Source organism: Hyaena hyaena, unplaced genomic scaffold (genome assembly GCF_003009895.1).
Source record: "Hyaena hyaena isolate Hyena2069 unplaced genomic scaffold, ASM300989v1 scaffold_800, whole genome shotgun sequence".
NCBI classification, from domain to species: domain Eukaryota; kingdom Metazoa; phylum Chordata; class Mammalia; order Carnivora; family Hyaenidae; genus Hyaena; species Hyaena hyaena.
Window position 1 is genome coordinate 816,336 of NW_024081431.1, and position 15,918 is coordinate 832,253.

Consider the following 15,918-nt stretch of genomic DNA (forward strand, 5'->3'; position numbering starts at 1 on the left):
ATTGATATGATCTCCCAATAATTACAATCGTTTTCTCAATTGCATTCTCTCTCTCTCTCTCTCTCTCTCTCTCTTTTTACCTTTAAGAGAAAAGAAAGAACTTTCTACTTGTTACATGTCATTGTAATGAAGTATTCCAAAGGTCACTAGAAGGAACTTGGACCATTATATTAAATAACCACAGTAAATCTGTCTCTTTTGTTTGTTTGCTTCTGTTCTTTCACTCCCACAATTCACACTGATAAAGTGGATTCTGAAGTTTTGTCATTAGAATAGCTGTGGACCTTCCCACAAAGACAATTTCCTCAGTCGCCCAAAAAATATGTTAGTCTGTCATAAAAATTTCACCTTGTAGACTTGGAAAATATTTAAAACTAGAAGAAAATGAAAAGATCATTAGTTCAGTTATTTTATAGTGCAGATGATGAAAAGGGCTCATCTCCTTAAAATTATTCTTACGCATATATAACAATAAGAAAACCGTGCTGCTTCCTAGAAGGAGCTGATAATGTTCTATGTTAGAGATTTGAGACTGAGAACTTTGTTCCATAAAGACATTTTAAAAAGAGGTTTTGGATTCAAGTGATTATGCTAAACTCTTTGTGGAAAATCCAGAAAGGTCAGGCTTTAGAGCCAACCAAAAAGAGAGAGTATCCTCCACAGAGACATTGAATCCACTCTAATCAGTGCAGGTATCAAAGCTCGATTTGTGACTGAAGATTGAGGTTACGTATTTATGCAGGGAGAGAATAGAAATTAAAATCAATATCTCCTTAATTCCAGTCTATATCATATCCATCTCAGCTGAACCTATCATCATGTTTTTAGCAGTACAGTTTCCTAAACCACATAGAAAACAAGATACCAGGATGCCTCAGTCTGTTAAGTGACCAAACTGTGATTTCGGCTCAGGTCATGATTTCAGTTTGTGAGATCTGGACCTGTGTCGAGCTCTGTGTGGATAGTGTAGAGCCTGCTTGGGGTCCTTTCTGTCCCTCTTTGTGCACACCCTTCCCCGCTTGTGCACACTCATTCGCTCTCTCTCAAAATAAATAAATAAACATAAAAAAAAAACCAAGGTTCCAATAAATACTATACACAGTCAGATTCAATCATCTGTTTGATTTTTTCTCTTATAAAGATATTCTGAAGATATTTTCAATTAATTTTTACTGAAACACACTATCAAGAAAATGCTATTATTTCTCAGTCACTGAATTTTATTGAAATAAAATATTGTCATTGAATTTGAGGAAATTAGCAAGTTATGTACTCAGCAAAAACATAATCCTTTCTTCTAATGGTTTTTTAATTATTCTCCTTTAATGAAAACATGGATGGTTTTCTGATAAAATATAATTAAAAACAAATTTAAATGTTATCTATTTTTAGAGAGGTATAATATCTATTTTCAATAAGATACAAATAGTCCGGCTAACTTTATTCTCTCACAAATTGATTTATTTTCCTTGGGAAATGTTAATAGTGAGATCTCAAAACAATGTTAATTATTAATGGATTTTATCCATAGGAACTTCTTTTTGTTTTCTGGGACAAAATAGCTCTTTAAAGGTCAATGTAACCTCAATACTATAAACAACTTTTACATCAATAGCAAAGAAGACCCAAGGCTTTTGAATCAATTAATAACAAAGCCTGTTTTGAGAATCCATGTGTTGGGCAATGTGATTACCAGGACAATTAAAAAGAATCAGATAAGTATAATTTTAAAAATAAAATATTTAAAAAATGGTACATAAAAATAGGAAGAAGTAAATTATCTTCATCTTCACTGTACAGAAATTAATAGTAGACTCACTCTTCTTAGATAAATTTAGCTCTTGTATTAAAACAATAATTATGCACTAAACAGAGTAGTATCTCTTGTTTTTTTAAAGATATAATTAATAACAAAAGTCAATAGGTAAAAAAAGACTTAATTTTAATGAAGAACCTCAGCTTGTTTCCTTCTCCTTTCGTAGAACCAAAAAATAAGGGCAAAAGAGAATTAATTTCCATAGTCTAAATTCTCCCTTATTCTTGGGTTGTGGTTAATGATCTGTGAAATGGTAGGACTTCAGGCATTCAGCAGAAAATAGACAAATTAAAAAAAGAGAGAGAGACAAAGGGCATGGATAATCTACAAATAATTAATTCACCTCTCAGTAATTGAGTAGTGCCATGCTTTTGTGAGAGTAAAGAAATTAGCAGTAGTATAGAACTTTGCCTTTTCTTGTAGAAATAGTTGGTAGTTAGCTTCTTTCAGAACCTAACTGAACTATCAACCTTTGATCCTTTATTTATATGAAGCATCACCTGAATTTGCACTTAGATATTACATCCCTGCAATGTGATGACCAGATTTATTCACTTTTTGTTGGAGAATTTATTTTGTTTTTAGGTTGGTATTCATGTATACATTGATTTCCCAGAGATAATTAATTGGCATTATTTGAATCAAAAACGTTCCCACAAATAACTTTGGTATATAAGAGCATCCGCTTACACTACCATGACCTTTCTGGCACAGAATAGTCACTGGTATCAGAATCTTTTAGCACAGCGTGTTATTATTGTTAATACTTAGGCACTTAAATGAGATGTTCTATGAATCATAACCAGAATTTATACCATTTAGAATAGAAGTTGGCAAATATTTTCTGTACATGTCAGAGAGTAAATGTTTTCGATTTTGCCTATTGCAACTACCCAACTCCACTGTTTTGGCACAAAAGAAGCCATAGAGTATATATCTACAAACGATTCTGGGTTCCAATAAAACGTTATTTACAAAAACAGGTAGTGGACTAGAAGTGGTCTACAGGTCATAGCTTGCTGACCCCTCGTTTAAAAAACATACAGTAAGGTGCCTGGGTGACTTAGTTGGTTGAGTGTCTGACTTTGGCTCAGGTCCTGATCTCACATTTTGTGAGTTCGGGCCCCGCATCAGCTCTGTGCTGTCAGCTTGGAGCCTGGAGTCCTCTTCAGATTCTGTGTCTCCCCCTCTGCCCCTTCCCTGCCCATTCTCTGTGTCTGTCTCGAAAATAAATAAATATTTTATTTTTTTTAAAAACATACAGTAAAGGAGCTATAATCTTAAATAATCCTTTATGTGCATGTTTCATAGAATTAATCTTATGAGACAAAGGGAGAGATAATGGGGAGGAAAAAAAGGCCGAAGTAAGAAAAAACATTAATTTCTAAATAATATTCTCTGGCCTTTCCTCAAGCTTATATCTTATATGCATATGCTCATACACATTATTTCTATATAAGAATGTTCCACATTATTTTAAAATATTAAAACAAATAATGTAATCTCTTTTTAAATTTTTCACCAGTAAATATTTGACACCTGTTGGGAGCTAAGCTTATTGCTTATCCAAGAAGTAAATTCCAAATGTAAAATATCTGTATTGCAACCCGTTTTAGTTAATAGTATCTAACATATTTATTAAGGTGATTGGCTAATTTGAATAGTAAATGGAAAAACAGATTTCTCAATTGCATTGCCAGTTCAAAAGATTAATACATTTTGTAGACTAATATTTAGATAATGTAGAAGTTTATCATTCCCATGATATTAAATTCTGAGTGGAAGAGATTCATGGTGGAGTTTCAAATATCAAAACTTAATTTTAATGAACGAAAAACAATGTTTTATTTGCTTTACATCAATTTCACTTCTATGCTTTAACTTACTAGGAGATATTTAGTATACAGTTTTTCTTCGACACTTTTTTGTGTCTATAGGTCTATGTGTTTTTAACACTAAAAGCATTTTAATATTACATAATTGAATTTGTGCTTAAGTATCCACACATTCTCTTCAATTGCCTTTTCTTCAGCATTTCTAACTGGCCCAGACAGTAAACATTAAAGATTCAAAATACAGTCTCTTCTTTATTATTAAAATTTCCATTAAAACCCATGTACAAATAAATGATTTTCATTGTCCCATCCAACTTCTTATCAGGACAGTCTCCAGTGGAGGCTACATATAGGGTTAGAAAGAGTTTGTTAGGATTGAAAGTAAAACACAAAAACCATGCCCTGGAAGTGTGTTGAGGTGGGAGGAAGGGAGGGAGGGAGGGAGGGAGGGGCGGTCATATTAAAAACCAAATGATATAGCATCTGTAACCCAGATAACATGGAGGTCATCTTCAAGATCCACTACGATAAGGACAAATTGAAGAAGAAGGCCCCGGGCTTGACTTCCATTATTCGTTCACAGCAGAGATTACAGTGCCATCAGTCAGGGAGCAACCCCTAGGGAATTCATCCCACATGACACAGAGAAGGTCAGAGCAGTGTATCCCACCAACCCCAACACAGCTTCCACATAGGTTGGGAGGTAGGTTTTAAGAAGCAACCCTTCCCTAAGGGTCTATAGAAACCAAGCACAGCCTAACCTACTAACGGGATGTTAAGGGTCTGGTGAGGCAAAAGCGGGCCAAGGTTATGTCTGTACCTGGTTGGAAAATGAAATGAAACTATTTGTATGCTGCCAAACCAATTCTCAGTACTTTCAGGGGCAAGTGAAGATTATCTAGGAATATGCAGCAAACAGCTGCCTTAGGTACAGGAATTATTAATACATAGTTATTCAAGCTAGGAACTGAACGGGGACTGACACATGGTAATTATAGGTAATCCAGGAAGCTGTGTGCACATGCAATGCACAGCACTTTTTACTTTTCAAAGCATTTTACAGTGAATGACAAGTTAATGTATAAACTCCATTAAAACAATAAAAAGGTGATTTTTTCTCCCTAGATTGGTCTCACAATTTAAATAATTCATTATATTTGCAACACCATTATTAGCTATTTTCTCGGGGGGAGGGGGCTTTAATATTCCTTAAAAAAGAAAAGTATATTTTTTTCACCCCTGTTTTTCATTTCTTTTTAACTTTAGGTTGGAAAATTTCCTTTCTGTCTCTCTACAGTTGCTAGTCTTCTAACTGCAAGTATTTAGTCACAGTGAATTCATTTAAATATTGGGATAAATTCCACCATCAGTTGCCACATTTCCTTCAGGGCTCTGCATTTATTTATTTATTAGATTCCCCAAATTGTATGCTTGGTTTAAATAGCTTCGGGGCAAAAATACAATAAAATTGCATTAGTTAAAAATATAACCAGCATCAGCAACATGAAAACATAACAGTAAAACAGCATGAGCATGTACATATAAACATAGTCATCATTTTAACACTCCACTGGGACAAGCCATATTACAAAGATAGATTGTGTGCCAAGCCCTGAAGCTTAAACAACTGCAGCTCTGGGGAACCACGCAGGCCTGGAACTCAGGTTGGAATGGTCATCACAGGCTCCTCAGAGGAATGCAGCACTCCATCCAGGGGAAAATCAACAACTGTTAACAGAAGCAAATTTTATTTGGCAGGAAGGTTAGGAGGAAATAAAACTCCACAATTTTTTTCTGGGTTTTTTTTTGTTTTGTTTTGTTTTGTTTTGGCAGAGGATAGCATTTCTAAACATCCACAACCAAACATAACAGACATTAAAAGATAGGTTTGAGGTATTTTTAATTTATGTGAGGGAAATTGGATGAGACATGGAAAGGATGGAAAATAAAACTGTGTGTATATATGTGTGTGTAATAGTCTACTTGATTTTAGTATAAACTTTGAGCTAATGAAATTATATATTGCATTATTGTATTATACATAATTGTACATATATATATATCCACCCCCTTGTAAATTTAAGCAATCCTAGAATATTTTTCTTTTTCTATTTATTGTCTAAATGCTTCCCCAAGTGATCTATAAATAATACTGTGTATCTGAGCATATCAGAATCTAGCTGGAGGTCTTTCTGTGATTCCCAGTAGCCTTCAAACTTAAATCCAAACCATTCAGCAAAGCCTACAGGGCCAAAGGCTCATTTTCTGTTTCTCCCCTCCTCCATGAAACACTACACAGAATTGTATGAATGACGCTGCTTTTGTTCAGAATATGTTTCGTCTCAGTCTCCTTCTCCCCCTACCCCTACCTGACTCTAAATCATGAACAGAGATCTTTTCTTTTCTTTTCCTCTAATTCTTCATCTGAAGTCCCCAAGTCCAAGATAGTTTTCTCCTCTGCATTCTCTCATGGTGCTCTCTCCTACTTAGGCACTCATGACATTGCTTTGTAACTGCATGTGTTACCTTCTTCCTTATATGCCGGTACTTCTATGATCTCCTCAAAGGCAGCAACAGTATCTTTCATTTTGTCACCTGAACTCCAGCAAGAGCCAGTTATCTGGTTTCCCTATTTCTACTATAAGCCTCATAGTATCTTTTGTTGTTGTTGTTGTTGTTGCTTTCCACACAGCATTTTATATTTTAATAATGTAGATTACATCACATCATCACCACTCCTCTGTTGTATAATCTCCAATAGATAGATACATAGTGAACTGATCTTGTTGTGGGTGTTAATGAATCCCTGAAAGATCTCACCCCTGCTTATTTCAGCCACCCCTGTTCACTTCTCTTTCTGTAAAACACAAAGTTTGTTTCCTGCTTTGTAATCTTTGCGTTTGTTATTTCCTCTAACTATGCTCTTTACCCTAACTTCCCCTTGATTTTGGTCTCTTCTCAAATATCATCTTCTCAGAGAGACTTCCTAAACACCCCTGTAAAGATGTTCCCTATACCCAAGTCACTTCCTACAGAAGTCATCAAAGATATTTACTATATTTCGGTGTCTTCCTTTCTCCTGGGCACACAGTAAGAATGTACTCTTGGAAACTTTGTGGCTGGTTGGAACCAACGTGATGTGCCCCACCCAATGTGACTAGCTGTGGCCAATGAATTATGAATCAGAAGTGATGTATATTCCTTCCTCTATAGCATTCCTTCATTTTCTTCGTAACATTTACTACTTTCTGGCGTAATCTAATTTATGTATTTATATAACTATTAAATGCCTATGCTCTTCTTTCCTCATGTAAGCTCTGTGAGAACAGTAAAGTGTCTCTCTTACAGATTGCTCTATCTTACTACTTGGAAAAAAACCTGGTATGTTGCGATAAATGTGTTGAAAGAGCAAATTAAGGAGTGACTAAGGCCTGTATTCTCATTTTAAAAATTATGAAATCAATTTGGTAGATCTCTGTCACTAAGCTGTGTGATCATGGCTTATAATACTCAGAGTTTTTGATTCCTTGTATGTTTCTTTTCTTTCCTGTTTGGCAACCAATTGAAAAAGCAATTCTAAGAAGGCTAGACTGCATCATGAAACTTGTTATTTATTGATAGTTTCATAAAAGATAAAATTTTACCATGATCTTGCAACATAATAAGATAAATGTTATATTTTATTAGAAAAGAAGTAGGCTGAACAAGTGTTTTAAATACAAAAAGTAAATGAGCTTATAGGCACTTCATGATTTTTAATTTTTTTTTAACTTTTTATTTATTTCTGAGAGAGAGAGAGAGCGTGAGAAGGCAGGAGTCAGAGGGAGAGGGAGACAAGGAACCTGAAACTGGCTCCAAGCTCTGACCAAACTGTCAGCACAGAGCCCGATGCAGGGCTGGAACCCAGGAACCGTGAGATCATGACCAAACCGAAGTCAGCGGCCCAACCAACTGAGCCACCCAGGCGCCCCTCTTCATGATTATTGTATGGGCTAATTATTTCTTTTTTTCCCCCTCCATTCTTAAACTTTACATGAGAAAGGATTTGTTACAATGTAGTAATGGTACAGTGACAGAGAAGGCTCTAAAGTTGAGTTCTTGGATTCAAATCTTTGCTGTTCATCTGTATAACTTTAAACATATTAATTTGTGGTTTTTGTTTCTGTGAAATGAGATGCTCTCAAAGCAGTTTTGTTTATTTTTAATCAAAATCCAAAGAACAACTGAATGATCCTTTTTTCACCAGGTTTTAATCCACTCTAATATGATTGTTTTAAAGCATAAGCAAAATCAAAAACCATATAAACTACTATTTACGTGCAAGGTGTTTGGAATAGGAATTAAAAATAAAACAGAAAAGTGTGAAATTAGTCTTAGTGTTCCCCTTGGAGTTTGCTACAAGTCAGGAAAAGCTCTGAATCCATTCCACAGGGGAAAACATCATGTATAATTTCTGAGATCTTATGAATCCCTAAAGGTTATCCATGGATTTCCTGAATCTTTAGACACCAGAATAAGAGACCCAGTCATAGATAGCATTTGTTTTTAATTGAGTCTTAAAGAAAATTATGGACTTTAATAGATGAAGTATGAACAGGAAGGTAGCCCAGGCTGGGGGAGAATGATATGATCAGGACCAGGAGGTATACATTAGTGACAGTTACAGGGATAATTGTTTCACCATTTGTTTATAATGGTGTATTGTTCCTCCTTCTCCCAACTCTTCTTTCATTTTAAACTTAATACGATAAGGTGGTTTCTGGAGCCTCTTAATAGACTATACACTCTCCCATAGAGGTTTAGACATGGATAGTTTAGGAAGCAAAAAAAAAAAAAAAAAAAAAAAGAGCCTCAGGGATATATCACATTTGTATTTAGATTTATGAGATAAATGTTTATTTAGAAGAAGAAAACAAATGAGTGGATTCACTTATGAAGTACACGTAGATAAACCAAACGATACCAAGCAAAGCAAAGACAATGCAAATGAAATAAAAAACAAAACCTCAGACAATCAGCAGCACACTGTCTCCCTTTCATAGATTGCACTTTGATCTTTGTAAGCACAACTTATTTCCAGCTCTAAATGACATTGAGTTAAAAGGCTGTGATTCTATATGTAAAGTTCCCATGCTGTTGGATCACAAATAACCTCTTCTCCCAAAGCAACTATTTGCTTTTTGCAAGTCTCCTTTTTGTAGGTTAATATATCTACATTTCTTAGTTTACATAAATCTTGAGCATTTCCCTTAGCTCACTGAGTTAATAATGGCTTAACCAGACTTTAAAGAACTATATCTTTGAAACCAAATCTGAAAGATGTTTAAAAGAGTCAAAGCATTACTTTCACAATAATTAGTTAAACACAGAATTCCATTCATTATTATTGACATTTTTGAGGCAATATAGTATGTGAAGAAATACAAGGTAGGAAGAGGAATAGAAATATGGTATAGAATTTGATATATACCATTTAATTTTACTTAAGCTATATGCAGTGTTTCCTCAGTTAGATACTTTTAAATGTAAACTGTTATTCTCAGAATGCCCTCCTAGTTCACTCTTCTGTTCTCTATTTACTTAGCCCACTATTTCCAGAAATAATCTAAAGGATAACCTGGAAAGATGAAAGGTTATGAGGACAAAAAACTTTTTAAAAAAGCAGAAAAAGGATTAGCAATGTAAATAAATATGAGGTTGAAGTTGATCCAAATAAATTCATATATGAAAAATGTTTCATAAATCTGGCTCTAAATGTGATGTAGCTATTGCAAAGAGAGAAACGTGATGAGTTTCAGGATCATTCATCAGTATCCATAAAAAGGACTTACAAAGAAGGGAAACTAATTTGCACAAGAGAATAAAATAGGTACTAATACTGAAGCAAAAGTGAAATAAGATTTCCCCTACAGGTTCCACAAGTAGATTCAAAATCAAAAGAAAATATAATTTGCAGTTGCCCTACTGTCCACTACCTGCACCAAAGAGAAAAGTCCACTAGGCAAAATACAATGCATTATAATAGGAAGCTGTTAATACATGTAACGTTGACATTATGCATGCATGTACCTATGTTAATACATGTAATGTATTATTAAGCCCCACATAAAGCAGGTAGCTGTTATATTACAACGATGCTAGCCCAAGAATCTTACTTTTGAAGGAACTGGAAAACCAAGCCTTTTTTTTATAGGAAATCTTCAGATTTTTAAAAGGTCAATAGTATGTTTGCCAAATTAAACATACTGAGGGACAGATTCAATATATGAGCTGCCAGTCTTCAACTCTTATTTTAGAGAATATAGAAAAATCAATAGACTATACCTTCCATTATTAAGTATCTGGAATCATTGCGTGACAATTACTTGAAATACAACTTTTATATGTTATTGGCTGAGCTCATGCTACAGGTTATAAAATTCAGCTGAGCCAAAGTTTTGTTGTTGTTGTTGTTTCGTTTTCAAATAAGCTTAAGTCGTAAGTAAAAGAACCAAAGGCCGTTTCACTGCTGCATAGAAGTTGGCCTCTTCACCATAGAATCACTTAAAGAGCTGAATAGGTCTTGGAACTCCATTTGATTTGTCTCCCTTGCTCTTCTTAAATACTGAAATCACATAGGATTCTCAAGTGACCTCTAAAAAGACCTCAGGTTTGAACACTTCACAATATCTTGTTTATGAGACCTGTCCCAGCATTCTTTACCAATATAGTAGTTAAGCCATACCAGTAAATGTGCACTCCGCAGATATCAAATTAAGTATGGTGGGAGTTTACTGTATCATATTCTATATATACCTTCCAAAAGTGCAGAGACTCTACCATCTTTATTGTGTGTATGCAAGCAAGCATTTTGTTTAATCATGAAGACAGATTATCTGGGAACTACTGAATTATTAATTGATAAGTCGAACTTGAATGCATAGTGCCTCATTAAGTTCTTGTGTGTGTCTGTTCTAATTCTAGAAGTGAAATCCTCTGTCCTAAAGACTATGTTTATTATTGGGAGTTTTCTGTATGTTTTATCAAAATTTTAGATGTTATTCTTCAAAGATACTATTAGAAAATACTTATTTTTTGGTTATTTACTGTCTACTGGTCTGAAAGAAGTTGTCTAAAGAAATGTCAAAAGAGCAACCAAAGTCTTAACATATAGTATAGACTGTGAAATATTTTCCTTTATATGCCATAGAGAAAAACCCTTTCAAGATTTCATTCTTGTATTTCTAATAAAAATCACAACAGAATATCTACATATTATCTCACTTGTTCTTCCTTTTTTCTAACCTATGTGGCACTTTCAGGAATTCTGTGTGAGGCAATAAACATCATTTCCTCTAATTATTAACATTCCTAAAATGAATTTGAAAATATCAGAGAGTATTACCACTATTAAACAACTAAAGTGAAAATATTTTCTCTCTGGTATTGTAATAATGCCTGAAAAGAAAAAAAATGAAAAAAAAATTATCATCAAGCAGAATAATAATTTCTTTCCTCTCTTTTCCCTGTTGCCTTTCTCTCCCTCATTTCAATTTAAGAGATTCGTTCTCCTGCTGGTTGTAATAGGAATGAATTTCAGTGCCAACCTGATGGAAATTGCATCCCTGATCTGTGGCGCTGCGATGGGGAAAAAGATTGTGAAGATGGTAGTGACGAAAAAGGCTGCAATGGTACTTTACGATTGTGTGATCACAAAACCAAGTTTTCCTGTCGGAGTACAGGTAAGCAGAACATTGATTCAGCTTGTACCTTGGGCTTCCTGGAGATAGAATCCTTTTGGCCTATCCTCAATGTATATCTTACCTTCATAAAAAGTGTTCTTGTGTTTCCAGTAAGTTTGGTCACATTCTACATGTAATAATAATAATAATAATAATAATAATGGCTAACATTTACTGAGAATTATCTGTGGGCCTAGCACAGCTGTAAAAAATGTGTTCTCCGTGAACGATTTCATCATCCCAATTCACAGTGAAAAAACTGAAGCCCAGAAAAGTTTTTAACATGCTCAAGTTGAAAGAAAAAAGAAAGAAAAGCAAGCAAGTAAGCAAGCAAGCAAGCAAGCATCAAAAGAGTTAGTATAGCAGAATTGGGATTTGAAACCAAGCAACGTGGATTCGGAATCTGGAGTTTCAGACTCCTGAAGGAGACATGTGTTCTAAACCCGCAGACAGAATTCCTCTTTTTACAGATAAATTCTCTTCATAAAATTTAGTGAAGATAAATAGATAGAAAGGCAAAATTATATACATTTATTTTCAACTATAGCAGATTCCTAAATTTAATTGTACCATTACTAAATTTCAGTAAGACGAAGGTAATGACTTCTGTTCAAATCTTTGATTTGTTTTGGAAGTCACTGAAACTTTTATTATTTTTATGATGTTATTTTATTATTATGACTATTCCATTTAGTTTTCCTATATATAGTAGATTTACCTGACACAATATACTAACTTATTTATTTTCCTCTTTATACCAGATGATGAGTTGAAATTTAGAGAAAAGTATATTACAATTAACTGTTGTGGTATAATTTATTAAATGGGTTATATCATCAACAAAATAATCCTTAGAAAAATTCCACATTATGGAAGATGCGTATGTCTGTGTGTGTGTATGTATATGTGTGCACACATATATACACGTGCATCATCTCTAGGACGATGCAAAATTGATTTTTGAATTGCCTAAACTCTGGATGATTAATTTTGCTCCCTATTATGTATTTCAACCAAAAGGTAAAAATGAAAAGTTATCATAGCTATGGGTAAGCAAACACTCTAGAAACTGCATGACTATGGGCATTTAAAGATTTAAAAAGATATGGTGTTTCTTTTTTTGGGCACACCTCATGGTTACAGGTAAGCATTCAAATAAGAAATAAAGAGATAAGTATAAGCTAACATGGTCATAGAGAAATAAATACTCCCGAGGCTCATTTTTAATGAGGGAGTTGTGTTTTCAAAATGGTTACATAGTTCTAACAGTATTTTTCACAATTATGTGATTCTTTTCACTTGTTACAGGAAGTGTCTTAGTTTTGTGTTTGTTGGTTAAAAACTGGGACTTTAAGTTTAGAAATTATCTTTTTGAAATACAATATATTGATTGAAAATTAATAGATGAATAACTTGTTAAATAATAATGTTGGGAGGAAAAACCTTTTCCTATGCCCATATTCAATTCATTGGCTCAGGCCCTTTCAATTAGACTGTCAAAAGATTAATAATAAAACCAGAATAAGTTTATTTACACATATATCACCCATGCACTTGGGAAAACTCAGTGATGAGAGACTCCAAGGAGTGGTTATAACTTGGGCTTACATAGAATCTTAGCAAATAACAGTAAACTTGTAGAAAGATGACAAAATAAAGGAAAAGGATTTTGAGTTTATAGGGATGGCAAATTGTAGGCAGGTAAGTATGTGGGAGAATTAACAAGATAAGGGCTAGTTAGTAAAGTATGTGCAGGTCCATCTTGGCACTAATTTTTCTATTTTCTTCATGGCCATAAACTTCCCTAGAAAAGAATTTATGGCAGTCCTCATTCCTCAGAAGTTTGTGCTTATAATCAGATAAGGGAAGCTTTAGGAATGCTTCTTTCCATCTGTTGAATCTCAAATGCCTCCACTCAAAATAACCCTTCTGTTAAAATGGCATATTTTGGGGATAGTATATTTTGCTCCCATACACTGGATATCTTTGGAGAATAGAATTCTGAGAGATAATTTTATGTATGTTGACTTGGGATTTGGATTATCCATTTAATAATGGTTTTAATGAAACATCAACGTATGTATCAAATAGTTATCTTATAAACCAAAATTTAATGTAAAAAAGTAGAACTGAAATAAAATTTATGTTGAATTATCGAAGCGAAATATAGTATAACATGGCAACTATAGTTGATAATACTTTATTGTATAACTGAAATTTGTTAAAAGAGTAGAACTTAAGTATTCTCAAACACACACCCACTCACACAAATAATAATTTAAAAAATTAAAGCAAAATGTGAAGATAATTTAAAGTTAATCTGTTTCTAATTTAATCTATGGCTTAAACATAGCAAACAAAATTTGTCAAATTATTTGATGAGTCATAACACAATTATATTTGCATATTTATGAATATTGCATATATTAAAGAGATCCATAAACATAATCTTTGGATTAAAAATATATACATGCCCATAATCTTTTTATATTTTTTAAATTTTCATTAATTAAATTATTAGCTTTACAAGCTAAAGACCTTTAAACTACCTAAGACACTGAATTCAGGGTTCATATTTATTTTTCAAAGACTTCTAAATGCTAGTGTAAACATTTAAAAGTTTTCAGGGTAATCAATTAACGTTTGGTGCTTACATAAATTGCCATCTATTAAAGTAAAAATGTAGGCACATTAATAAGTTACTTTATTCTGGCAAAGGAGAGTATGTGAGCTAAATTAAAAGCACAATACAATCATTAATATTGAAGAGCTTCTAACTTCAAAGGACCTATCTCGGACTAAGAACTACACTCTTCCATAACTGGTCACTCATACCCAGACCAATAAATTGCAGTTATATTGTACTTGACCAATCTGGTGGGGGAAATTCCATGTCTACCTCTTATGGAAAAGAAACTCAGAAATGCATTTTTCATACTGGAAAAAAGAAAATAAATATTTGATATTATTCAATGATGGCATAGTTATGGGGAAAAGAGGCCCTTCGGTGGCTGGTAAATTTAACCCAAACTTTTTGCTTCTAGAAATTCATGTAAGGAACAGAAGTGTATAAAGATAAATACAAAAAGACTCTCAATTCAACATTTTGTTTTAATAGCTCCCAAACTAGAAATAATGCATTGCCCATCATTAGGGGCACTACCTAATAGTTATAGTGCCTTCACACAATGAACTACTCTAATGTCATTAAGAAGACATAAGACAAAACTTCATAAGAATGGAATTTTAAGTTCACACTTCGAATCCTTTCTCTGCTGTTAAAAACACATAAAGATCATGATAAAATATAATAGGAGAAAATGAGAGATATTTGGTCTTACTAACACACAAAACATGTCTCTGATGAACTGAAATAAAATATAATGGCAAATGGTGAAGCTGGATGCCTGATTGGATTGGATATGGAGACCAGTAGAGACGAACAGGTGTTCAGAGGTTAGGTTTAACAGGAAATGAAGTTATACCACATGAAGTTGGGGACTGGAGCTAGGCTCACTGCTGAAAATCAAGAATTGGAATAGGACTCCTTTGCTTTTGAAAGAAAGGGAAAAAATATGATGGTTGCTTCCTAGGATGGTTACTTAAATGAAGCTGTGTGCCTAGAGACATGGAGGCAATCAAGTCAACCCTCTGGCTAGCTTAGAGACTGGAAGTGATAAAAAAGACAAATACAGGATGTATTTGTGAACTGAGAGCAGGGGTGGCGATGGGGTGGGCTGAAGTAGAAGCAGCAATACTGGTACCTAGTGATAAGTAAACACATAAAGTCAGAGAGAAAATTGAAAAATCCATCCAAGGTGAGATTGAGAAAAAATTCTAAAATCCATGAAGAAAACCATCCCTAATAAAACCAGCCATCAAAAGTCAATCATGAAATGAGTTTACTCAAGATTAAATGAAAATGAGATGTCTAAATGACATATCTTAAAAAAAGAGTTTAAAATAAGTATGTTTGTTGTTATGTGGAAACTAATTTGACAATAAACTATTTGTAAAAATAAATAAATAAATAAAATAAAATAAAATATGTTTGAGATCACCAAAGAGAAATAAATGGAAAAGAATATCCCTAAAGCAAGCAAGAATATACCTATATTTGCTTATACATAGGTGTGTGATATATTGAAATAGATATGATGATCAGAATAACTATAACAAAAAAAAGGTGGCAATGATACCTATTAGATTTTAAAACGAAATCTATCAACATGGAAATTAAAAAAAAAAAATTCTAGGCTGGACACGAAGGAAACAAATTGAAAAATAATAATTTACAGTGTACCCAGAAAGCATCACAGAAAAAGAGAAAATAAATAAGAAAGAGCAGTTAAGGTATATGTTGAAAGGCTACAACAGGGCGCTTGGGTGGCTCAGTCAGTTAAACGTCTGTCTTCAGCTCAGGTCATGGTCTCACAGGCTCATGAGTTTGAGCCCCGTGTCAGGCTCTGTGCTGACAGCCCTGAGCTGTAGCGTGCTTCAGATTCTGTCTTCCTCTCTCTCTATCCCTCCTCTCCTCTCAAAAATA

At 33.7% G+C, this 15,918-nt stretch overlaps 1 protein-coding gene across 1 annotated transcript in view; it reads left to right on the forward strand.

Annotated features, from left to right (window-relative positions):
- The window catches only part of LOC120221669 (low-density lipoprotein receptor-related protein 1B-like), a 165,958-nt gene that overhangs the window by 129,665 nt on the left and 20,375 nt on the right, over window positions 1-15,918 (forward strand). Inside the window, exon 14 of the mRNA XM_039219187.1 lies at window positions 11,190-11,372. Coding sequence (XP_039075118.1) covers window positions 11,190-11,372 — 183 coding nt within the window. The remainder of the gene's footprint in view (window positions 1-11,189; window positions 11,373-15,918) is intronic.